The sequence below is a fragment of the Pelodiscus sinensis genome, chromosome 29 (assembly GCF_052426305.1).
Source record: "Pelodiscus sinensis isolate ZL-2025 chromosome 29, ASM5242630v1, whole genome shotgun sequence".
In the NCBI taxonomy this organism is placed as follows: Eukaryota; Metazoa; Chordata; order Testudines; family Trionychidae; genus Pelodiscus; species Pelodiscus sinensis.
The window spans coordinates 11,261,651-11,287,938 of record NC_143080.1 but is presented as its reverse complement, the minus strand read 5'-3'; the positions used below and the strand labels follow the sequence as shown (position 1 = coordinate 11,287,938).

General features: G+C 51.8%; 1 protein-coding gene across 1 annotated transcript in view; it reads left to right on the top strand.

Moving 5' to 3' along the window:
• Positions 1-25,874, top strand: part of LOC102445239 (corticotropin-releasing hormone receptor 1) — a 112,925-nt gene extending 87,051 nt beyond the window's left edge. Inside the window, exons 10-13 of the mRNA XM_075911382.2 lie at positions 6,966-7,051; positions 11,874-12,009; positions 12,718-12,759; positions 17,587-25,874. Of these exons, the coding sequence (XP_075767497.1) occupies positions 6,966-7,051; positions 11,874-12,009; positions 12,718-12,759; positions 17,587-17,727 (405 nt within the window). The 3' untranslated portion in view covers positions 17,728-25,874. The remainder of the gene's footprint in view (positions 1-6,965; positions 7,052-11,873; positions 12,010-12,717; positions 12,760-17,586) is intronic.
• Positions 25,875-26,288: the final 414 nt, after the last annotated feature.

Genomic DNA, 26,288 nt, shown 5'->3' with positions numbered 1-26,288 from the left:
TGGCGCTGGCATGATGGCGCCGGCCGACAGGAGCCTGATGTGGCCAAAAAGCCAAACTGGAGGTTTTTTTAAAGGGGCAACGTCCTTTTTTTTTTTTTTTTTCAACAACAACTTTTTTCCCTTGGCTCTAGGCTCTTTGCGTTATATCCCACGCTATTTTGGCTGTTTGCCTGTTACGGGTTGGCCACCCCTGTGGGAGGAATCACTTGATGATTCTCTGTTCTGTTCACTCCCTCTGGGATATCTGACATTGGCCACTGTTGGAAGACAGGACACTGAGCTAGATGGATCTTTGGTCTGACCCAGTCTGGCTGTTCTCGTGTTCTTATATTCTTATTCTTAGTTCAGGCCCAAGGCATGGATGAGGGTGGTAGGTACTATCCATACCCACATGTCTGGGTCTGCCCCGAAGAGCTATAATCTAAGGCTAAGGGTGAGAGACAGCAGGTGGCTGTGACAGACAGGGGAATACAACAAACTTTAAAACCAGCAAATAGTCCTGTAGCACCTTAGGGTATGTCTACACTAGCTCGTTAATTCAAGCTAGGTAGGCAAACGAGGCGACCGGAGTTGCAAATGAAGCCCAGGATTTAAATATCCCGGGCTTTATTTGCATGTTCCCGTCCGGTCGCCATTTTGAAATTTCACTAGCCCGAACTCACTGCCGTGTGGCTACACACATCAGTGAAACGTTAATTCGAACTAAGTCCTTAGTTTGAATGAACTGTTACTCCTTGTGGAATGAGGAGTAATAAATAGCAGAGAAAGAGAAGGGATGGGGAGGGAAAGAGAAGGGAAAAATGGGGGGGGGGGATTGTCAATTAGAGTGTCCATGCTAAATGAGGCTACTAGAGTGGGCTCTAAGTATTCTAAGTACCCAGTGCTTGGCTTTTTACCTCCTTAGGATGTGGAATGGAGCAGCCCGTCCAGTTAAGGTCTTTTGTAAATGAAACCAAGTTCTGCAGCTTCTCTCTCCAGCTGACTGTTGAAATTGCTTTGAAATAATATAGTCACTCAGTGAGGGCCCAGGCAAGTTGCATTTTCCCCAACCGGTTTCTGTGTTACCATTTCGAATATCTGATTTGTGTCCATTCATCCTTTGTCTTGGAGACTGTCCAGTTTGGCCATTACACAAGGCCGAGGGGCATTGCTGGCACTTGATGGCACAGATCACATTGGTGCTTGTGTCTCTGATGTGGTGGTTTATGTGGTTAGGTCCTGTGATGATGTCGCTTGTATAGATGTGTGGACGGAGTTGGCACCGGGTGGGTTTGCAGGGGTGGGTTTCTGGTGAGTACGGTGGAGGTGTGCTGTCTGGTTATGGGACAGAATTTGTTTGAGGTTAGGGGGTTGTCTGTAGACGAGGACTGGCCTGTCCCCCAAAGCCTGTGAGAGCGAGGGGTCATTTGCCAGGATAGGTTGTAGATCGTTCATGATGTGCTGGAGGGGTTTAAACTGGGGGCTGCAAGTAATGACCAGTGATGTTCTGTTGTTTCCTTTCTTGGGCCTGTCTTGAAGACGCTGATGCCTGGGTACCGTAATTTAGCGACTATAACCCGCGGGTTATATTAGTTTTTACAAACCCCGCACCCCCCCCCCCCCCCCACGGGGTATACTCGGGTGCAGGGTATACAGAATTTTTTTTAACTCACCAAGTGGTGAGCTCTCCGTCGCCTCTTCCTGTGGCTGCGCAGCCGCCAGCCTCCAGCCTCCGGGTGGGGGAGCGCTCATCCCCCTGCCCCTTCCTGCGGCTGCGCAGGAACCGGGCAGTGAGCGCTCCTTCACCCGGAGGCTGGTGGGTCCTGCTCCCCCTCCCCTTCCTGCGGCTGTGGAGGAACCTGTGGGATGAGCGCTCCCCCGCCCGAAGGCTGGCGGCTGCTCTGGAACCTGAGGCAGTGAGTGGCTAACCCCTCCCCCCCGCACTGTAAATATACCCCCAGCAAATATACCCCCAGCACAGAAAAGTCTTGTATACCCCGCAGGTTATATTCATGCGTGGGGTACACAAGATTTTTTTTTACTCAAATAGAAAAAACCATGGGGTATATTCGGGTGCAGGTTATATTCGTGAAATTACGGTACTCATCTGGCTCTGTTGATCTGTTTTTTCACTTCTCTGGGTGGGTATTAAAGTTTTAAGAATGCCTGATAGAAGATCCTGTAGGTGTTTGTCTCTGGCTGTGGGATTGGAGCAAATCCGGTTGTATCTTAGCGACTAGCTGTAACAATTGACTGTGAAATGTGTCTTGGATGGAAGCTACAGCCATGAGGGTAAGTATAACGGTCAGTAGGATATAAGGTGGTGGAAATGTGACCTTCATGGAATTGCATTGTAGTGTCAAGGAAGTGGATCTCTCATGTGGACTGGTCCAGGCTGAGGTTGATGGTGGAATTCTTCAAGGGTCTCTTTCCTGTGGGTCCATATGATGAAAATGTCATCAATGTTGCATGTTAGAGTAAGGGTGCTGGGGGACAAGAGCTGAGGAAACGTTGTTCAAGGTCAGCCATAAAGGCCTTGGCATATTGTGGGGCCATGCGGGTGCTCATGGCTGTGCCGCTGATTTGAAGATACAAATTGTCTCCGAATGGGAAGTAGTTGTGGGTGAGGACAAAGTCACAGAGCTCTGTAACCTGGGATGGTGTTCCTGATGGCCAGCAAGCCATCATTGTGTGGAATGTTGGTGTAAAGAGCTTCTACGTCCATGGTGGCCAGGATGGTGTTTTCGGGAAGATCACTGATGTTCTCTGGTTTCCTCAGGAAGTCGGTGGTGTCTCAAAGACAGCTAGGTGTGCCGGCAGCATAGGGTCTGAGGAGAGAGTCAATATAGCCAGATAATCCTGCCGAGAGTGTGCCAATGCTTGAGTGATGGGTCGTCCGGGATTTCCAGGTTTTTGGATCTTGAGTAGCAGATAGAAAACTCCTAGTCGGGGATTTTGCAGGTGGGGGGGGGGGGGGGGGGGTTTGTGTACATTTGGTCCTGAGTTGTAGAAGTAAGTTTCCCGAGCAGATGGTTTTGGGGGGTTTGGGTATTTAGTGGGATCCGAGGAGAGAAGGCTGGCATTGCTGACCGAGTGGAGTGGGGCTTTGGCGTCTGGTAGCAAGCTGAGACCTGAGGGCTGAGAGGCAGGAGGAGGCCGGGGAGGGCTGTGAGAGCAAAGGGTTGTATTTGATGCAGCGGAAAAGGACGTATGAGCCCCTTACCCAGATGACTGGATGGAAGAGCACAGAGAGGGCGTGCCAAGGGGAAGAAGCAGAAGAGAGAGAGGCTAGTAGGGCTGACAAAAGGGAGTTCTCTGGGAGAAGACACCTCTTCTCCCCACTTTCACAGTGTGGGGAGTAAAAGTGAAGGGGGCCTTGAAAGTCCAGGGACTTCACTAATATGTAGAAAGTGGTGGAGTGAAACACTGCACACGGGTGCCCCATCTCAGCTTCACAGGGGCTGTCGTGACAAGCCTGGGAGAAGTTGTTTGAATGAACGAAGCCTCACAAAGATGCCAAAATATTTGCCTGGGAAGCTCCTTAAAAAGGTCATGAAAGGAGCATCTGTTTCACTGGGGCTTTGCTAAAGCAGGTCAAACAGCATGGGTCTGGTCAGCCCTGGCTTTCGTCCGTCAGTAGCTGAGCTCACCTGGCGAGGAAATGAACCAGGACTCACCAGCTGGGGGCTTTCGCAGGGTATGTGAGATGCCAGCCTGGTCCCTCAGTCACACGGCGTTTCTGAGCCTTGCTCGGACGACCCGGCCTTGGAAACAGGAGACGTGAAGGAGCAGGACACGCTGGGGCTTAGCTGTTCCCTAAGGATGTAAAAGGGTAACCGGTTAATCAGGAAGCATTGCCGGCTTCCTCGCATGCCTACCAGTTAACCTCTTAACCAGCAGGGCAGAGGGGCAGCCCCCTACCCGCTGCAGCCCAGCTGGCTGGGGCTATCTTCCATCCGCTCACGAAAGGCTGGATTGGAGGAGCACCCTGCCCGGTGGGCCGGCCAGACTCCAGCCCGTTAGCCAGTTAAACTGCATGTTTTGTTAGTCTGTAAAGTGCTACCAGACCAGCTTTTGTTTTTTAAGTTTATCACAATTAAGTCATTTAACCAGTTCACTTTCTTCCTGCTTCACTCCGGGGCAGGTGGGACTTGTGATGCATTGGCAGGAGGGGGGACACCATGTGGAAGGTCCCTGTGGCTGCTCCCCCCTTCCTGCCAATCAGTAATAATACCCAGGACTTTTAATCACCGGTATCAACTGGCCTCCCCTCTGGTTCTCTGGGTAATTGGGCCTGGCTCCTCATTTCCCAGCCCTTTAGGTAGCCAGACCATTTTTAATCTGTGTCAATTTTGCTTGGACCTGTCTGCAGCTCTCCCCATGACCTCATTAATGGAGCAGCAGTCAGGCAATGGATTGATTGCCTCCAGGAGCCACCGAATCTGTCTTATGTTTCTTGGTCTCTTCCCTCCCCTTTTGCCTCCCCCTCTTTCCTTCCTTTGTTTTCTTCCACGGCTTTCTCCACCCCTCTGACCCTAACCCTCCCCCTCCGTCGCTGCATCTCACGCCTCCCCTGGCACAAGGGCCAGATCTGACACTGAAGTTGGCCCCAAATGTCTTGTTCATAAAGCACTTGGGAGTGATAAATGAAGCTGCCCTGTCCCTGCAGCCGTGCGTCCTGGGTGTTGAATGGGGGTCCTGGCTAAAAATTGGGGTGTTTATGTCACTGAAGACTTAGAGCCGGATTGACATTTTGGTGGGGTTTTATGAAAAACAGAACCCGGCCCCCTCCCCACATTTCATCACATTGAGACGATTCCATGAATTTCCCAAGAAATGAAGGGAAACGTGTTTTTAAGCAGACGTGTTACCGTCCTTGTGCAACGCACGATTGTGGCAACTCGGGCTCCAGGTCAATTGGCCCCGTTTACGGTCAGAAAAGTCATTTTCGTATCGACGCCCACTGGGATCTGAGAGTCAAGCGGGGTCTTTTCCTTCACTTGCAGCATCCCCAGGATAAAGGGTTGGCAGGGCACGTGCTGGGTATTATGGTGAATGTTTTGCTGGCTAAGTTCCAGGCTAAAACACTTGACCAAGCCCGTAGGCTCCAGTGAGTTTGCACAAGAGGGGCTGGCGGGAACCTAGTTCTGTTGCCGATGCCCTGGCAGGAATAGACTTTAGCTCTCCCCGAGCCCTGTTGTCTCTCCAGGCAGTGACAGGCTAATGATTCCTCCATTGCAAAGGGAATCGCTACCCGACACCATCACCAGAGGGCAGGCTGCCCAGCCCAGAACCCAGAAGCCACCAGCCAGCACATGACAGAGCAGCTCGGAGGATGCTCTTCTGTTGCACCAGAAACTAAACCAACCCTGGCAGCCCCAGGATGAGGAGAGGCTCCAGGGTGCACAGCGTTTCCACCCCCCCCCCCCCCCCGGAGCGCTGCCCTCACTGCCGCTCGGCTAGACCCAATCACTGCCCTCCTGCTGCTTGTTACGCTTTTGAGCGTGTCAGTCGCTGGGTGGGGTGGGGTGGGGTGAGTGGCCTCGCTCTCTGAAGCGCTGCTCTCTCTTAGGGTCTGCTCTGGTGTGTCTGGATTTGTGCCTGCCTTGTGCCAGGGTAATCGCCCACACCCCGTGCAGAGCAGAGGGCAAGTCGGATGGCTGGGCAGCAGCACCTGCCGTAGCGAGGCCCATTCCATCGCAGGCAGCCGTAAGGACACTGCGGGATGTGAACTGCGGCTCTGCCGGTCCCCCACGCGGCCTCTAGCGCTTGAGCACCATGGCTGGAGGCAGGGATGTGAGTGACTAGTCGACTAGTGACTCGACTTGTCACTCTCCCTCCCTCCCCTGCCGCTTTACTGCCTCTATCAGAGAGATGCAGCAAGGGGGGGAGCAGGATCTGGTGCTGGGGGGAGCAGATCTTGCTACACTTCAAAAGCAGAAGCCCTGCAGGGCCTGGGGCGAGCTGGGGATTGAGACAGTCCCCCACTGGCCCCTTGCTCCCTGCTTTTGCGCTCCCGGCGGCGCTTTGCTTTTGAAATGTACAAGAGCCCTCCCGAGGCCCTTGTACATTTCAAAAGCAGGGAGTGCAGGGCCAGCGGGGGCCGGCTCCAGTCCCGTGCTCCCCGCCATCACCATGCTTCCGCTTTTGAAATGTAGCAAGATCCAGCAGCTCTTGCTACATTTGAAAGAGCCGGCAGGGCGCTTGCTACATTTCACAGGTGGACGCACCCGATGCAAATGACATTGACTATTCAATTAGTTGATTCATCTCAATGTAACCTCCTTAGCTGGAGGGGAGCGGCGCAGAAAGGGACCAGCCAGGGACTCCAGCCTTGTTCGGAGCAGAAGTAGCCTAAACAGAAACTTTGGCACCTTCATCCTCTCTGCTCTGGCCCCTTCCCTTTTCTTTCCTTTCTGTTTAGCTGATCCCCTCCAACGAACCCCCATTGCTGCCATCACTTTGCTAGTGTGTTTCTACCCCTTCCCCACCCTGGGCCTGGCTGGTCTATTTGAATTGTTAGCTCTTTGGGGCAGAGACCAGACCCTACCCTAAGCCTGTACAGCACGTTGCACAGCAGGCTCCCATTTCTGGTGGGTCCTTAGGCGTTACTGGACTAAACACAGTAAATAATATATGATGTGCAGACCAGCCTCTAGAGGAGAGCGTGAAGCGCTCAGCCAGTGGGTGTGAATTTCATCTAGCCTGCAGGAGGACAGTGGAGAGCACAAGTCCAGACTCTGGGAGGGAGAATGGCCTAGTGGTGGGAGCCGAGGTTAGTGACAGACTAACCAAAGTGCATGCGTATTGAGCCCGTCGGTTCTGAAAGCCTCGTGGCTAAGTGGCTTAGTGGCCGAGCCATCACGCTAGAGGCCTGGGTGCTACAGCTGTGGCCATAACCCTCCGTCCTGGCTGGTGGGACTGCCTGCTAGTCGATACAGAGGGACCAACTGTGCTGACGAGTTCCTGTCTCCCGTCTCTTTCAGATCAACTTCATCTTTTTGTTCAACATCGTCAGAATCCTCATGACCAAGCTCCGCGCCTCGACCACCTCGGAGACCATCCAGTACAGGTGAGCGGCAGGCCAGCCGGCCGGGGCAGCGCTGCAGAGGGCAAGCACCCCCTGTCTGAGGGGGGCCCCGATTCACCTCTCGCACGGGCAGGGGAAGGCTGTGCCGCCCCAAACAGCCCGGCATGGGTGGGGCCCACCCACGCTCCTCCCGGAGCCCCCTCCTGCTTGCTCTCCCCCTTAACCCCAGCCTAGGCAGCGTGCCGCTGGGGTAGAGCACTGGGACTTGGGGAGGCTGGGCCCCTCGGCACTGGAGGGCCCCAGGCCACTGGGGCTGCACTGTCTGGTGCTCGGGGGTAGTGTCAGGATTTGGGGACCTCGGGGTGTCCCAGTGCTTGTGGACTTGGAGGTCACTGTGGTTGGGGGGTGTCACCCTCCTGCCTACCCTCCCTACTCTCTGGGGCCAGGGGTTCCCCCTCACTCTCCCTCCCTGCTGCTCTGCATGCCCCCCCGCCCGCACTCCCTCCCCCACAGGCACCTATGCCACCCACCCTGCACTCAGGGCTGGAGGCAAAGCTGGGCTGCTGGCATTCAGGGCTGGGGTGGAGGGGTGCTCTGGGTTCCAGCAGGAAAAGGGGGTGGGGGGGCAGGGCCAGCCATCAGCTCCCCTGCTTCCTAGCACAAAAACAGAGCAGAGGAATCCCAGGGCATGGGCCTTGGCTCCCCGGTCTCCCCGCGGCACTGGGGCCAGGGCCACCGGCTCTCCTGTTTGCAGGAGCTATCTCTGCCCAACTGCAGACGGCTGTGTCTGTGCTTCTCGCCTGGGAGGGAGCTGGCAGACCCTCAGCCCGCCAGCCACAGACGCTTTCCCCAAAGACATCTCTGACAGTCTGCTTCCCCCAGGGGCCTGAGGCCCCCCGTGCCTCCCAGGGAGCTCTGGGGAGGAGCACCCGCCAGCAGCGTCCAGCCAGCCCTACCGCCTTCACCGGGAGAACCCAGCACTGGGCTCCATGGTGCTCCCTCAGGCTGTGTGCGCTCCTGGCTGTGAGGGCGCTCAGGTTTGGCCCTGCTGCTCCTAGCCAAACGTTCCCCCTTCCTCTCACGTGGTCTGCCACGCTCCACCCCAGAGGTGGCTGCATTTCAGCAGCGCCATCTCTCAAACCGGCCGGAGTCCTCATTAGTGAACGAGCACCTCCAGTTCCTGCAGGGGCATTGGGTTCCCCGTCACCCTGGAGGGGACTTGGACTCCAGGCCCTGCCAGCCAAGGGAGAGGGGTCATGGATAGGGGTCCACGTCTGTCGTGGAAGTCACAGATGCCCTGTCTTCCTGAGACCTCCGTGACTTCTGCAGTGGCCCAGGTGATGGACCCCGGGGCTGGCCAAGCATCTGCAACTGGCCCCGCTCCCTCCAGCGAGCAATTGGTAGCTGAGTCACCGCCTATGCAACCCCCACCCGCCCCCAGTGCAAGCTAACCTAGCGCCCAAAGCCGGCCCTGCCAGTCCTGGCACAGAGGTGAGAATTAAATCACCGCTTGGGATGAAGCAAAGGGCTGAGGAGGAGGGATTACTCAATGCAGCTCCAACACCTGCCTGCCAGAGCTTTTGTCCAGGCATGGCAAAGGCAATTTAACCCTTCCTCTGCTGGGCAGCACTTCTCCAAAAGAGACCATCATCAAGTCAGAGAGTTCCAGGGTCCGGATGCTGATCCAGATTCTCAGTAAATGTAAGGGAACTTATTCCTGTAGCACTGCCTCTCACAAGAGCTCAGTATTATTCAGTGAACCTTCCCCTGGGGGGGTTGGACTCAATGACCTCCTGAAGTCTCTTCCAACCCCAGGATTCTAGGATCCTGTGAGGAACCCGCTTTTGGGACACCCAGAGTACAAGGTTGCATCCCTGCCCATCTTAGCTAATAGCCATTGATGGACCTTCCCTCCACAAACTCACCTAGTTCTTTTTTTAACCCTGGTAAAGTTTTGGCCTTCACAACACCCTCTGGCAAGGAGTTCCACAGGTTGTCTGTGTGTTATGTGAAGAAGTATTTCCTTATGTTTGTTTTAAACCTGCTGCTTATTATTTTCATCAGAGTTACACCGATTTCTTGTGCTAGGGAAGGAAAGTTTATTTTTTCACTTTCTCCACACCAGTCATGATTTTATAGACCTCTATCATATCCCTTCTTAGTGATGTCTTTTCCAAGCTGAACCACCCCATCCATGTAATCTCTCCCCATATGGAAGCTGTAAATTCAAAATGATCTGGACAAACTGGAGAAATGGTCTGAGGAAAATTGGATGAAGTTCAATAAGGACAAATGCAAAGCATACATATACATAGAAGTAACAATCGGTTGCACACATACAAAATAGGAATTGACTGTCTAGGAAGGCGTACTGAGGGAAGGCACAGAGGGCTCATAGTAGACCAGAAGCTAAATAAGAGTCCATAGTGTGACACTGTTGCAAAAGAAGCAAACTTCATTCTGGGATGCGTTAACAGGAGAGTTGTGAGCAAGACATGAGAAGTCATTCTTCTGCTCTGCTCTGCACTGATTAGGTCTCAACTGGAGTATTGTGTCCAGGTCTAGGCACCACATTTCAGGAAAGATGTGGAGAAATTGGAGAGCAACAAAAATGGGGAAGGCTGAAAAAATTGGGTTTGATTAGTTTGGAGAAGACTGAGAGGGGACATGACAGCAGCTTTCAAGTACCTAAAAGGCATTTACAAGGAGGAGGGAGAAAAATGGTTCTCCTTGGCCTCTCAGGATAGGACATGAAGCAATGGGCTTAAATTGCAACAAGGGAGGTTTAGGTTGGATATTAGGAAAAGCTTCCTCACTGTCAGGGTGGTTAAACACTGGAATAAATTGTCTTGTGGGGTTGTGGAATCTCCATCACTGGAGATATTTAAGAGCAGGTTGGACAGACACCTGTCAGGGATGATCTAGATGGCGCTTTGTCCTGCTGTGAGGGCAGGGGACTGGACTTGATGCCCTCTCGAGGTCCCTTCCAGTCCTAGTGTTCCATGACTCTAGGTCCAAGTCCAGGTACACTATGTTGATTGCAACACCCATGTCCACATAGTTGCCGAGTTCTCCACACGCACCCTCCTCCCCCGAATTGCAATAGATTGGTGACGCATGGCATTTCCTTTTGCTAAAGCTGTGCTGACTCTTCCCCAGGATACTGTGTTTATCTGGGTGTCCAGGAATTCTGTTCTTTACTCTAGTTTCAACTGCGGTGCCTGGAACAGAAGCGAAGCCTATCAGGATCGCCTCTGGAGCCTTTTTAGTAACTCAGCTTTCAGTTAGCCATCCTCCAGCCATCTGGAGCCAAAGCTGACTTAGGTGATAGGTTACACACCTGGTAACAGTTCTCCAATTTTATACTGGACCTCCTTCAGTGCTCTGGGGTGAGCCCCATGAGGTCTTGGGGATTGATCACTATTTAATTAGCCCATTTGCTCCAAAACCTCCTCCACTGACCTCAATCTGGGACAGTTCCTCCAGTTTGTCACCTGAAAATAATGGCTCAGGTCTGTGGGAATCTCCCTGGCACCCTCTGCAGTGGAGAATTCATTTGCTTCTTGCAACCTATTTTCTTCCTTGAATTCTCCTGCCGCACCTCTCTCGTGCAGTGACCCCCCTGGCTGTTTGCCAGGCTGCCTGCTTCTGAGGGACCTTTTTTTGTGATAATTTTTGGGTCTTTTGCTAGTTGCTCTTCAAATTCTTTTTCGCCTGATTATCCTTGGTCTGCCTAGTTATAATTTTGCTCTTGATGTTTCAGTGTTTATGCGCTTTTCTGTTTTCCTCTGTAGGATCTGACTTCCAGTTTTTAAAGGATGTTTTTGCCTCTAGTCACCTCTTTTACTCTCTTCTTGGTCCTTTTTTAAATTTGGGATATACATTTAATGTAAGCCACTGTTACAAGGGTTTCTAAAAGTTCCCATGCAATTTTCAGGCCTGTCTTTCTTGTGAATGTTTCTTTTAATTTCTTCCTCATTTTTAGGTAGTCCCCTTTTGAAGTTAAGTGCTATTGTGGTGAGCATTTTTGGTATTTTCCTCCCCAAAAGGGTGTTAAATTGCATTACAGTTTGGCTTCTATTACCAGCAGTTCAGCTCTATTGACTTCCTGGACCAGATTCTGTGCACCACTTAGGACTAAATCAAGAACTGCCTCTCTCTCCTTACGGGCTCAGGATCTAGCTGCTCCAAGAAGCAATCTAGAAAGTCTGGTGTCTAGAAAGCTGATCTTTGCATCCCCTTCTGATGTGACACAGTCACTGCAGGACTAGCTGAAATCCTCCATTATTGCAGGATTTTCTGTTTGTGTAGCCTCTCTAATCTTCCGGAGCTTTTCCCGGGCACTATCCTGGTCAGGTGGTCAACACAGGTTGCACCTCCCTAGTCCGGCACCCTCGGGACCGGAGTGGTCCCCGAAAAGGGATTTTTCCAGACCAGTGAAGGTCATTTCTGCCTCCCCACCCTGGGCTTCCACGGAAATTGCTGGACCAGAGAGTTCTGGTGTATAGAGCTGCAACCTGTAGTATATTCCTGCTGCTAGGCTCGTAACATGACATTTCTATCCAGAGAGATTCAGTGGCCCAGTTTGATTTGTTTAAGATTTTTCCCCAATATTAGGCTCTGTGCTTTCTTTCACAAGCAGTCCCCTGCCCCGCCGCATGCCCTACTCTGCCGTGCCTAGATATTTCACACCCTGGTATCACCACATCCCACTGACTGTCATCATTCCACCAGCTTCTGCGCACCCTCCTGCCCAACCGCTGTGCCCTTGTCCGGTCAGAGGACTCGATCCCAGCCTCCCGGCTCAGCTCTGCCCAGGGGAGCGGCTGTGCTGGTGTGGCTGAGCCCTGTGTTCCTTTCTCAGAAAAGCCGTGAAGGCCACGCTGGTCCTGCTGCCGTTGCTGGGCATCACCTACATGCTGTTCTTCGTGAACCCAGGGGAAGACGAGATCTCCCGGGTCGTCTTCATCTACTTCAACTCCTTCCTGGAATCTTTCCAGGTATGTGCCTCAGGAGGGGGGGCAGCATCGCCCCCTCCTGGCCAGCCCTGCTTTATAGCCCACGTCCCCAGGAGTTATGTGCCTGAAGTTGCATCCTGGGGCAGTGGTGCAGATGGGGTGGCTGCGCCCCAGGCTGTACCCAGCCCTGGTGTGATCAGTGACCCCATCACTGCTGGGTCCTACATAAAACCCTGTGAAATGGCAAGATTGGGCCCAGGCTGTCCCCGTACCGCAACAAACCAGAGCCTGGCGTAAAACTCATGAGATTAAAGAAACGAATGGAAGCAGGGGCCTGTTTCTTTGCCTTCTGAGCCTCCAGGTCCCAGCTCCAGGTTCTCTCGGCAGCCACAAGGGCTAGAACCTTCCTGTTGTTTAATGACAGCCTCGATTCTCGCTCGTCCCTTGACTCCAGGCGTCGGGACTGAAGGAAAGTGTGTGTGGCAAGAAGGGACGTGTCTGATCAATGCAACCAAGCCTGGCCTTGGGGCAAGGCACCTTCAGGGCCCCATGCTGTCCAGCGCCCGCCCGCCTGGCTGGGAGCCCGGCCATGTGGACCATGCGACACGGTGCAGCCAACCACAACACGCCGCCTTAGGCCCTGCAAACTCTTTCGCCGAGCCCGAATACAACTCAGGTGACTGTCAGCCCCCAAGCAGCCCAGAGCGCCTGCTTCCTACAGCTCCTAGTAATGGTGTTTCTTTCTTCTAGGGCTTCTTTGTCTCTGTCTTCTACTGCTTCCTGAACAGCGAGGTGAGTTCCCTCTGTGCCTTGCCAAGGAGACACCCCTGTGTGCTCAAGTGAGTGCCGGAGATGAGGCCAGGACTAGTCCTTCTGGGAGACCTGGTGTCTCCTGAGACTTGGAACAATAATGAAATGGGGGGAGTGGGTTTAACCTGGTAGGAAGTGATGTTCTGGGCCCAAGTCTGTGAGCAGGCTAGTAACAGCCCGGCACTGAAGTGTGTCTGGAAGGCCAGGGGTCAGCTCATCAAAGGGAACCGTTTCTCCCAGCAGTGCCAGGTCTTATAATCGGTGCTATTCACCAATATGCTGGCTCCCTGCCTGCTCAGCACTGCACCCTGAACAGCTGAGACATGGTCACAGCTGTAGGCAGTAGCTAAGTTCCCTGTGTGTGCTGAACAGATTCTGGGATTGGCCCCCACTTTGGGACTTCCAAGGTACCAAACTGCATAAGCAGCAGACACACACACGCCTCCTAATGTCACTTCTGGACAGAGCAAGCCCCAAAAGGGCAAGTACCCATCATAGGAAAATCTCAGGTTTAAAAAGTTTTCATCAAAGTTTCCCATTAAAATATGTTAGGTGTGGGGATTATTTTACAATAAAAAACAAAACAAATCCGGAAACAGAAACACTTTCAGTGTCTTGAAAACTTTTCCAAGGGGCAAATAGCTGGGGGGTGTTGGATTAAAAGGGTCACATTTTGCAAATCAGAAGCCAAACAATTTCCTGGAAACAGAACGTTTTTTATCAAAGGCTTTTCCTGAAAAACATTTAGGTCTTAGGAACTTTCAGCCAGAACAAAACTTTCCATAAAAATGTTCAATTTTGCCCCATTTTGCACTCAACTTTCTTTTCACTGAGAACATCCCAGCTGGCTCTGTGCCCGGGGCTGGAGAAAGGTCGCTGCTGGTTTGGGCTGGCGGAAGGCACGTGAGGCTATGTTGACGCAGTACATGGCAAAACAGTGCCAACGTCACCACAGACCAATCTGTCCATGAGGTGGTGTCCCTGTCAACCCTTTGCTAAGATGAGCAGCATGTGGCAGGGACACGCACCAAGGTCAGGTGCATCTGTCTGAGCTCAGGGATCATTTCACCAAACTTAGCCCCCTGTGACCCGAGAGAAGGAACATGTATAGTCAAACCAAAGCCCCTCTCTGAGCTGATCTGATGTATCTCCATGTTCCTCTGCCTCCCTGCTATCGCCTTTGCTAGCAGTAAGGACGGCTGGCTGGGTACACGATAGAAACAGCAGAGCCCAGGGGACAAGGAACATAAAAAGCCTTTTCAGACGCCGAAGGAAAACACAGCCTCTCTTTGCAATATTTGTCCAGGGCATCCTCTCGGGGAGAGACAGCTCCCAAGGCAGCCGCTCTCTGATCCAACAGATTGGTGCTTGCTAAAGAATTCACCCCTGGGGCTGCTTTCTGGCCTGGGATCTTTGAGGGTGGGTTTTTATTCTTATTCTTTGCAAAATCTTTCTCTTTAAAACTGGTTCCCACCTTCTGTGAAGCAGCAAAACAGTCTGGTTAATAATCCGGGGACGAGGTTGGCTCTGCCTGCCCCATCACCACGGCGTGAGACTTTGTTTGATTGATGCTCTGGGCTTCTTCGCAGCTCATGGTTCAAGAGCAGGTGGTTTGTTGTGGTCAGTCAGCCCAAAGCTGAGCAAGGAGCAGTCAGGGGAGCAAAGAGAGCCAGACCTTCAAAGGTATTTAGGCTCCAGTTTCCAGTGGAAGTACTGGGCACTCACACAGAGAGCGCTCAGCCACTTACCAATTTATCCTCACAACACGCCAGTGGAGAATTACCATGAGCCCTGTTTACAGAGAGGGAAACCCACACAGAAGAAGTGACTTGGCCAAGGTCATGCAGTGAGTCCGTGGCGGAGCTGACTGGAGTCCTGACACCCACTTCCCTGCTCTCACACTAGCCAGCTCTTCCTCCCAGAGCCAGGCAAAGGACCCATGGCACGTCCCTTCCTTTAATCACATGACAGCATTCTCACCCCTACTGCCAGTCCCAGCAGGGAAGGAAAGTTAGCCAGAAAGGGGCTGAAAAGCTAAATGTGCTGGAATGTCTCCTAGGGAGCTTAAAACCCTGAATGGGGAGGGATGGGATGGACTAGGGATCCCAGAGGTTTTGCACTGCAGGCTAAGGTCAGCGGGGAGGGGTGGGATAGATGCATTGCTGCGAGTTAACCAGGGCAGCCGAGGAACTGCTAGCAGGACGTCCAAGAGAGCTTGTTGAGAAGCAGCTAGAAATCCTTCCTGACCACACCGGAGGGCGGCAAGCTGGGGGGAAGGAAAGCCAGTGCTGGTTTTTCCAGGTTGCCCAGGCAGGATTTTAATGCAGCGTGCTGGCGACCCTGCAGTCTGGCTTGTAAATACACTGAGGCCGGGCCATGACCCTTCTGTGTGCCCTGAGCGCATGGTAAATAACAACAGCACCCCTCTGTGGAGAGTAGCAGCTGTTGGGACCGTGCAGGTCTGCTTCCTGCTAGAGGAGAATTCAGTAGTGTGTAGGTTGGGCTGTTGCGGTAGTTTGTTTATTTTCTGCATATTTACCAGTCCTGGAACAGAGGTGGGCACAGAGCACACAGGCAATACCCTTGTCCTGCTCCCAGCCCTATCCCCAGCACTGGCTTTGGTTGCAGAGCTGAAGGCTGAGAGCAAACGGTCCAGCTACTTGCAACAGCTCCCCCAAGGACACTGCGCATGAAGACCAACAGCACAACATTTCTTCCAAGACTAAAAACTTGCTCACATGATCTCGCCCGTGCGCTAGTTCGAATCACAGCTGATTCGAGCCAGGAAGTGCGCGCCGGGACGCGTTAGTTCGGACTAAAGCCCTTAGTCTGAACTAACGTTACTCCTCCTAGCGCGCCGGCGAGATCATGTTAATGAAGCGCGGGATATTTAAATCCCCGCTTCATTAACTACTTCGGTCGTCTCCATTTGCATCCCTAGCCCGAACTAGGGATGCAGTGTAGACGTACCCTTAAAGGGGCACCAGGATCTCCTGGGATATCATTTCTTATGGCTGGCAGCTTACCCTGGGAGCATCCAAGCAGACATGAGATAAAAAGGATCAGGACCCAAGGGTCTTTACATATTTCCAGCAGCCCCTTGGCCTATGAGAACACAACAGTCTTTTGATATAACCACATGGTAATTTATTAAACACCAGATAATGAACATAAAGTAGTGTATCCCTTAAGCAGTTTATCACAGACTTTAAAGAGACATCTTTATCTCACCCAAGATTCATCTAAATGTTAATAATCCCTTTTGATCTTGGAATCAACCATTACAGAGATAGACAGGACATGGTAGAAGTAACCATCTAACTAGAATTAGACTCTGCTTTCTAAGGAGACAGGTTTGCATATCAAAGTTCTAGCACTGATTGGCCTTAATTGGCCTTTACATATTTTTCTCACATGCCTCTGTGGTTGGCTCTAGGTCATTTGGCCTGGGAGCCTTTAACCCTTTGTAGCCATGTGTCCTACTTGGCACAAGTTTTGTTGCAGCATGATCTGTATGGCCACGGTTTAATCAGATAACGTCACCACGTTCCCGAATGATGTTTCCTTTTTTTGGAACACTGTCACGCTGTTGATTCTTATTTACCTTGTGATGCTACAGTGCCCAGGGCACAGGCAGACAGTGCCAAGGCACAGTGAGGTGAGACCTGCTTGACTGCTGAGGAGGCTTGGTGGGAAACAATTTCCCCCTGCACTAACTCAAGTCACGGGGCTGCAGTTCCGAGCCACAGGAATGGGGGGGGTAATGCCAGCTACTCAGTAGCCCCAGCTGCTGGGGGGTTAAATATGGGGAAGGCTCAACACGAGCACTAAAAATCCATCTCCACAGTGCGGCTCCATCCGCCTCACGGCCTCTGTCAGCCGGTGGAATTCCCGCCCCACAGTCACTGACACGCCCGGCTGCAGCGACTCCAGGAAGCATTCTTGGGTCGTACGGGAGGGCAGATGGATTAGCCCAAGGAGCTCTTGTGGCCTTAGAATATGTGCCTCATAATTCACCCTCATAATTCACCGGCCATGCAAGGCCTGCTCCGGGCTGGAACTCTCACAGAGGAGCTGCCACTAGTGTGGACCAGACAAGTCATAAAGAAACTCTGAGCCCATCACTTACGTCCCGTCCGACACACGCGGCAGCATCAGACGTGGTTTATGAGCCGCTGGCCCTTTTTTTACAGCTGAAGTCCAGATTTATCTCCCGCTCGCTCTGTCATGGTCCTGGGCAGGGTTCATTTCTCTTCCCTGTCAGACCTTTAAGGGCAGGATTGATGGAAGTCAGTGTCCAACAGTGGATTACAAGGGGGCGGGGAGCCGGGAGGCCTGGGGGCTGTGTCTGGCTCCGGGAAGGAGGCTGCCTTATCCCTTGGTTAGAGCAAAGGGTTGGGAGTGAGACCGGCTGCGCTCAAATCTCCCATTGCAATGACTTTTGCAAATGCCATCTGCCCCAGACCCACCCTCCCCTCCCTCTCCCTACCCCGCAGTGGGATAAGAAGGGAGACTTTTTCCCAGCTCCATAGGCTCAGGGGGTCTGAACTCTCTTTTGTTCTCCAGCATAAGGCAACCCCCAGAACTCCGGGGTGGCCTTGAGCAAATCACGTCGCTGTTCTGTGCCTCAGTTTCCCCATCTGCAAAAATGGGATAATGCCATCAACTGTCCCCTCCTCCTGGGGAATTTGAGGGCTTAGTTCATTGATGTCTGTAACAAGCTTTGAGCCCCCTAGCTCTTGCAATGGGAGAGGGAAATCTTGCCCAGCCTGGGGAGTAAACACTCTGTGCTCTGCAATGTGTTGGCAGGTCCGTTCCGCTGTACGGAAAAGATGGCACCGGTGGCAGGACAAGCACTCCATCCGCACCCGCGTGGCCAGAGCCATGTCCATCCCCACGTCGCCGACGCGCGTCAGCTTCCACAGCATCAAGCAGTCCACGGCGGTCTGAGACGGGACACCCTTGCGGAGGAGGGGAGCCACGTTTGCGGCAGATCCTCGGCTGCTTGCACGGCAGACTGAGCATGGCGTGGCGGCTGTGTACTTCCTGGATGGACTCTCTGCCCCAGGAGCCCAGAGAAAGGCAGCTGAACCCTGGCGGGGACTGGCGGACACCAAAGAAACCCCTCGCCAATGTCTGCCCGGGGAGACCAGCTCTCAGAGCAGCTCTTTTTACTCACTGAACCCTTGTGAAGCCAGCACCCCCCGTGCCCAGGACTGTGGGGCTGGGCAGTGTCTGGTGGCCCGGGCAAGGCCTACAGCAGCTGAGGGTGTCACATTCTCTGGGGGTAGGCTGGGGGGCCAAGCAATGCCCCAACTGAGGCCAGGTTTGCTGGAGATGCGGCTCCAACATCTGCCCAATCCTGACCCAGCAGCAGGTCTGACGGGAGCGCTTGCCAGGCCAGTGAGAGTCCGGCTAGTGCCGGTCACATGGACGGAGGCGACCAGCGTGTGTCCTGGCCTCTCTCCACATTCCCATGCATGTCCCGGCTCCTCTGGGATATCAGTTCCTCTCTCTGGCTCAGGCCGGCGTGGCACGAAAGGCCCGTGTGCGGCACTGTCATGACCCAGGCAGCAGCCACGGCCACACATGGTGGGCAGCTCCCCGTACTGCTGGGCAAGCCTGGTGCAAGCTGCTTCCAGGATCCCACTGCCAGCACTGCTGCCCTACAAGCTGCAGCGAGGGGACTGCCTGATCTGTGTTCAGCCAGAATACAGACCCGAGCCTCGGGTCATGACCGGCGTTTGCCTGGCACCGTGTCTGTGCTTCGTCTCCATTTTATCACAGCCCTGAGACTGTTGGTTCCCCACGCCCACCCTGCCCCTAGCCCACCCGGTGGGACCCCTGGCAAGGCCTCAGGGCAGCCCCTGCAATGCAGCCTGCCGCAGCGCTGGGGTTTCCAACCTGCCCCCCAAGCCCAGTGTGTGGTGCCTGGCAAAGGCCCGTGGCAGCCACGCCCACATGGGGACTTCGCTCCAGGGCTTCCAGGTATCTGCGTGGTTTGAGCATTTGTCAGAGGAGTCAGAGCCTGGGTCTTCACTGGAGGGTTTGCCCCTGTTCCCGGCACTCACTCCCTTGGCATCCCGGCTCGAGGGCGGGTGCGCGAGCTGTGGACAAGCTGTGCTAATGTCCTGCACCCCGCCAGGCCAGCCAACACCAGCGGAAAGCTCCCCTGGGGCTGACCAGGATGGAGGATCGCTGGAGCCTGGAGTCAAGTTCACTCTGCAGGAAAGATGAGCCCCAGGAAAGCATCGCAGACGGCCATGGCATCACTACAAGCCCCTGGAGCTGGAAAGAGCCACAGGGAGACACACACACACAGCCACAGCCCACAGGGAGACACCCTCTCCCCCCCACCAGCGGAGGGAGGAGTCGCTGCCACTCACCAGCTGAGGCATGAGAGGGCTGGAGGGGTGAGATTGTTCCTCCCCGAGCAGAGACTTGGCAGGAGAGGGCCATGGGGAGGGCGCGAAGAGGAGGAAGGCAGCTACCATTGAAACAGCAGGAGAAATTGAATTGGGATGTGCTGGCGTCTGCCCATGGCAGGACGGGGACTTGGAGGACACCTGGGTTCACACCCTTCTCCGTGGACGAGAGGGTCAAAAGCACCACAGAATTCTTTAATTACTCCCAAATATATCCATGTGCACGCACACACATACACACACGCTCACACACACTCAAATAGATAAACACAGTTCATTCACATGCACTTTCACACACAAACACAAAGCACCTTGGTTTTATGCCTCATCCCACAATGCAGCCGTGATGTATTTTTTTTCTAACATAAGCAAAATTGGGTCCAACTCTGCTGCATTTTCTACAGGCTGTGATTCCCGCAGGAGAGCTGGCTAGGCAAGGAAGGGGACCTGGAGCTTAGCTGCCCCCCAGGGCTTTGGTCCAGAAGGGTCTATAGAGGTGGAGTACTACAGTGAGCACTGAGGAGACAGCAGTAAGCTGTGGGGTGGCATGTTCTGTAGTTTTACAATCCAGCTACTTCCACATGTTTATGCATATTCATCTGGTATGCAAATCAGGACTTTGCATCATTTGCATAAACCTGCCGGATTTCTGGACCTTCCACCTTGTCTGGCTACACTCTCCGGCGGGTAGAACCGGATGGCATACATTCCTGGCTGCCCTGAGCTCCTAGCTGGGAGCCTGGGAACAGCTCGTCTGTGGGCAGGGATTGCATGTGCCTTCACCTCTACAGAAAAATTGCAGCCTGTGAACTCCCGGTAGCAGTGACAGTAGAGCTAGGCAGGAAATCCTTCATGAAACATTTTTTTCTTCCAGTAATGTCCATTTGTGGAAACGTCAAGTTTTCTCAGGAACGGCTCAGTTATGACAAACTCCTCAGCTGTGGAAAAACACGTGTCTCGGTTCCAAAAAGGTCCCGTTTTGACAATTCCTAAATGGGTCTCCAAGTCCAAAGGACTTTCTGTTCAGAAATTAAAGGTAATTAGAGTAATGACTTTTTTTTAAAAAACATGGTTGAAATTGAAATAAATGTTTCAATTGGCCTGAGGGGGGAGAGGGAGGTCATGAAAATGTCCAAGGTTTCCACCTTTCATCCCAACTTGGGATGGGAAAAATATTCAGAATCTGAGAAATGGTCACAGGATGGAAAACCATTTCCTACCCAGCTCTGTGTGAGAGCCCATAGCCATCTCCTTGCATTGACCTTTCTAGAAGTCCTTGCTCAGCATTACTGAGTTCTACCAAGCGTGCCAGAGTCTCCTCAGATACATCCCCCACCTCCATGCACGGCCTTGGAGAGGCTGTCTCCAGACTGGGTGTCCGCACTTCAAAAAGGATAATCAACCATTGGTGAGGATTTAGAATCATAAGAATCATAGAACCATAGAGCTGGAAGAGACCTCCGAAGGTCATCAAGTCCAGCCCCTGCTCTAGGCAGGACCAATCCCAACTAAATCAACCCGGCCAGGGCTTTGTCAAGCCGAGACTTAAACTCCTCTAGGGATGGAGACTCCACTACTTCCCTAGGGAACCCATCCCAGTGCTTCACCACCCTCCTAGTGAAATAGTTTTTCCTAATATCCAACCTGGACCTCTCCCACCACAACTTGAGCCCATTGCTCCTTGTTCTGCCATCCGTCACTACTGAGAACAGCCTCTCTCCATCCTCTGTGGAACCTCCCTTCAGGAAGGCCTCAGAAGATCCTTATAAGGTTGATTTGAGGTCTGCAAAACTTGCCTGCCAGTGAGGTCTAATGGAACTCCACTGGCTTAGTTTATCCAAGATGGCTAAGAGGCAATTTCTTTATGATGTGTAAGCAAGGTATATTTTCCAGGGTTTATTGATTGCCTTGGGAGTGAAGGTATTTGCAGCAGGGTTTGAGTTCTGTGTGGATGTCCAAACGCTGGGTTATTTTCATGGCTTTCCCTTTGGAGATGCACCTCGCACTGTTTCAAGCTACACTATGTTCAAGCGCATTAGGGAAACTAGTGCCTGCCAGCAGCATTGGCATGGACCAGTTAGAAATCCACACTGGCACTCCATGTAGGCAAGCTCAGTTACCAGCCACTGAGCAGGGACGTGGCCTCAGTAAACAGCCAGGCCTAGGAAATGGTTGAAATCCATATGAACTGAGAAAGCACGTCAGTGTGGGCTGGAAAAACACTGGCTTGTTTGAGGGTTCTGCTTCCAGGGTGTTTTATCAGTGTTTCTTATCAGTTCATACCTGGATTCAGAAACCTAATCCCTCGGTGTCTACGTCAAGAGACTATATCAGCCTTACAGAGCTCTCTTAGGGTATGTCTAGACTACAGGCTTTTGTCGACAGAAGTTTTGTCGACAGATAAAGACAAAGACAAAAAGCGTCTAGACTACATTCAATTCTGTCGACAAAGCAAGCTGCTTTGTCGACAAAACCCTGTAGTCTAGACACAACCCTAGATGCAATAACACCTTCTGTCGACAGAACTCTGTCGACAAAAGTCGTTATGCCTCGTAAAATGAGGTTTACCAGCGTCGACAAAACTGTTGAGTTCTGTCAACATTATATCGGTAGTGTAGACGCAGGTATAGTTTTGTCGACAAAAGTCCACTTTTGTCGACAAAACCCTGTAGTCTAGACACACCCTTAGGGTATGTCTACATTTGCATCCCTAGTTCGTACTAGGGTGCAAATGTAGGCATTCGAAATAGTCAATGAAGTGGGGATCTCGCTGGTGCGTTACTCTTAACTCCTCCTTTTTTGAGGAGTAACGTTAGTTCGAACCAAGGGCTTTGGTTTGAACTAATGCATCCCAGCGCACACTTTCTGCTAATGAAGTGCGGGATATTTAAATCCCCACTTCATTGACTATTTTGGATGCCTACATTTGCATCCCTAGTGTGAACTAGGGTGCAAGTATAGACATACCCTTAGGTAGCTGGCAGGGAAAGAACATAATCCAACAGCTGGAATCCACAGGCAGGACAGTTACAATCCTAGGGCTGGAAGAGCCCTCAGGAGCTGTCAAGTCCAGCCCCCTGCTCAAAGCAGTTCAAAAGGGAAATAAACCCAGTGGAGTAAACCTTTGGAACAGATCAGCAAGGGGTGTGGCAAATACATCATCACCAGTAACATTTCCAGCTGTAGCATTGCTGGAATCACAGCTCAGACTGGCTGACCACTGTAGTCCTTCTAGCCTTAAAAGTGATAACTCTGCAAAGCCCTGCCAGTCAGAGGACAGCCCAAGGGCAGTAGCCCAAAGCTAGTCAGACAGTATATCTAATTCTAGGAAGGCAGGGGACAGAGTGACTCTGTGCCAGGCCTGGATCTTCTGGGGCCCTGCCAGATTTCCCTGGTGCTTGTTTGAACAGTCCCAAGCTCCATACACACATCACATTGGTGTCTGACAGTTCCACATGGCTGATTAGCCAACAGTTCTCCCAGCAGACGATTTCCTGGATGGATGGGGTACAGGAAGGATCATCTGTCTGGCAAAGAGTCTACAGCAAGGTGAGGTCTCCGAGTCCCCTTTCACCTCAATCCTCCCCAAACATGGGCTAATTATCTCTCAGTGGCAGGTGGGTCCTATGCAGAAAAAGCTAACACAATGCTGAGAGGCTGAGAGTCATTAGGAAAGGGATAGATAATAAGACAGAAAATTCATATTGTCTATATAAATCCTGGGTACACCCACATGTCAAATACTGTGTGCAGACCTGGTCACCCCATCTCTAAAAGTTATATTGGCATTGGAAAAGGTTCAGAAAAGGGCAACAATATTGATTAGGGATATGGAACAGCTTGTCTATGAGGAGAGATTAATAAGCTTGGAAAAGAGATGACTAAGGTTGGGAGACATGATACAAATCTATAAATATATACATCTATAAAATCATGACTGGTGTGGAGAAACTAAACAAGGAAGTGTTAGTTACACCTCACGACACAAAAACTAAGGGTTACCAAATGAAATGAATGGGCATCAGGTTTAAAACAAACAAAAGGAAGTATTTCTTTACACAACACACAGTCCACCTGTGGAACTCCTTGCCAGAGGATGTTGTGAAGACCAGAAGAATAACAGAGTTCAAAAAAGAACCGGATACATTCATGGAGGATAGGTGCATCAATGGCCAGGGCTTTGTCAAGCTGGGACTTAAAAATCTCTAGGGATGGAGATTCCACCACCTCCCTAGGAACCCATCCCAGCGCTTCCCCACCCTTCTAGTGAAATCGTTTTTTCTCATATCCAACCTAGACCTCCCCCACTGCAACTTGAGCCCATTGCTCCTTGTTCTATCATCTGTCACCACTGAGAACAGCCTCGCTCCATCCTCTTTGATAACAGCTGGAGGCTGCTATCAAATCCCCCCTCACTCTTCTGTATATTTATTAAGCCCAAATCTCACAGCCTCTCCTTGTAAATAATGTGTCCCAACCCCCTAATCGTTTGTGTTGTCCTTTGCTGGACTCTCACCAATGCATCCTTTCTGTAGTGGGGGGCCCAGAATTGGACACAATACTCCAGAATCGAATAAAAGGGAAATAATCACGTCCCTTGATCTGCTGGCAATATTCCAATGTACCCTCAAATTATGTTAGCCTTCTTGGCTACAAGGGCACACTGCTGATTCAGATCCAGCTTCTCATCCACTGGAATTTTCTGTTGAACTGGTGCTTAGCCAGTTGGTCCCCAGCCTGTAACAATGCTTGGGATCCTTCCTTCCCATGTGCAGGACTCTACACTTCTTGTTGAACCTCCTCAAGATTTCATTTGGCCCAATCTTCCAATTTGTCTAGTTCACTCTGGCCCCTATCCCTGCCCTCCAACATATCTACCTCCCCCTCTAGCTTATTGTCTTCTGTGAACTTGCTGAGGGTGCAATCCATCCCCTCATACAGGTCATTAATAAAGATGTTGAACCAAACCAGTCCTGTGGATACCTGCCGCAAATTTGACACAAAGCTGTTGATCACTATTCCTAGGTGCAGCAGCATTGCAGAGAGCTGGGCAGGACCTGGACTTCCCATTTCAAAAGGAATTTTACAATTTCTAAATTTGTTCCATTCCGAACCCGGAACAAAAAAAAAATCTAATTTTCTTGGCAAAGGAAATCCTGGGGAAAACCACTTTGGGTCCGTGGAAATATTTCATGTTGATAAAAATCAAAATATTTCTTTGAATTTTAACCTTTGGAAGCTCTTTCACTTTTTAATATAAAAACATTTAAAAAATCATTTCAAACCGAACAATCACATGGTCTATGCCGAAAGACTTCGAGCTGGGTTGTTCTGGTAACACTGATCTGAATCACTTCCCTGGGGGAGGTTTTGCAAAACATACTGTTGTCAGACTGACACATTTGTCTCCGAATTTTGATATTGGCAAAAAACATTTAGACAAAAACGTGCCGCCCAGCACCAGGAACAAGGCAGCGGTTCGGTGCTTTGCTAGTGGCATGTCAGAGCCAGGAATGGGACTTCTTGTTTTCCGGCCAGGGGGGATTCACTGCTGCCATGTAGAACGCCCGATTCAAATGATGAACCCCTTTACATTTAATAGAGTCAAACAATGCTCATGTGCGCCAGGAAGTGCAGGGATCTGATACAGAGAGCAAACTCCAAAGAGAACAAAACAAATGCAAACCAGAAACCGTCATGGTATCCATCCTACTGCAGGGAAACTGAAGCCAGCTTGTGATACCAACCTCCTGTCAACCTTATGTCCTGCCCGCTTCCTGCCAGCACAGGGTCAGGCTCTGTGATTTCGCAGCCTCTTAGTCATATTTTTTGCCCTGCAGCCTAACATCTTGTCAAATAAACTAAACAAAAGTTGCCACCTACTGCCTTTAAAAACTCCACCTTTGGGTCATGCCCACCCACTGAAACCCACTCTACCATGGAAATCCATCAGCCCCGAGGGATCAATGCCTTCCCTCCTTGGCATCCCCTTGTCTGGGCCAATGCCCATGGACTTTCTTCCTCTCCCTCTAGCCTGCTCCCAGGTGGTCCATGGAGGAGCCTCACCAGGGCCAGTCATGCACATGTGGATTTGGAACCCTCCCCCCTACGAGCTACAAAATAAAACACGGCTGCTTCCTTGTGCTTCTCTGCGGGGCCTCACTTTGTCCGGCGAATGGAGCAGGATTTGCCAGCGCTACAACTAGCACACAGCTTGCATCCCCGCCAGGAAGGCAGTCCCGTCATTGGCCCAGCATTGCCAGCTGCCGGACGCACCGTGTGCGGATTTCACGGCAGCCCTCTCTCAGCACAGGGCAGCATTTCAAACAGGGCGCTGCATGGTGGCACTGGACTCCTGATCAGCGTCCTGCGAGGTCGGTTTGATGTGGCCTCTGTGGGGGATACAAGAGGAGCTTCAGCCTCAGACGGGAAATGGCCTTGGGGTGTTTTCATCATCACATGAGAGGAGAATGGAAGAAACCATCCCAGAGTCTGGATCCACGGGTGTTTTTAAAGGGATGCAAAGCAATTGGGGTTTTTTTCTGAACAATGACACCGAAAAGCAGCTGCGTGTGTGTGCGTGTGTGTGACTCTTTATTTCATCTCCTGTGATACGATTTACACAATTTGCTTTACAAATCTGTGTGTTGCCATGTGTACTCAACTCTGTTTGATTAAAACTGCTTTTAACAATTTCCTGGGGCCTTTGCGGGTGTGCTTGTCTCACAGAGAAGGCAGGGCTGGTTCCATCATGGATCATCACACCTGTTGGCTGGGATCCAAGAGTCCTGCCTTTTCTCCCCACATCTAGGACATCTCAGCAGGGTTTGCTTCCAAGGGACCAGAGTCAGGAAGGGGTGAAGATTCAGATCCATGTCTTCTTGGTTCCAGCCCCTGCTGGCCTTCAGAAAGCCCCAGAGGTTGACACCAAAGCGCAAAATACAGAGCCAAGCCTGTTCCTGCTATTTATTTGTAGGTGCCAAATAAGCTAAAATGGGATGGTGATCTGACCTAACATTACTACTTGGAGGAAGTGTGGACTAGTGGACAGAGCTCAGACAAGCTGGGTTCTATTCCCAGCTCCGG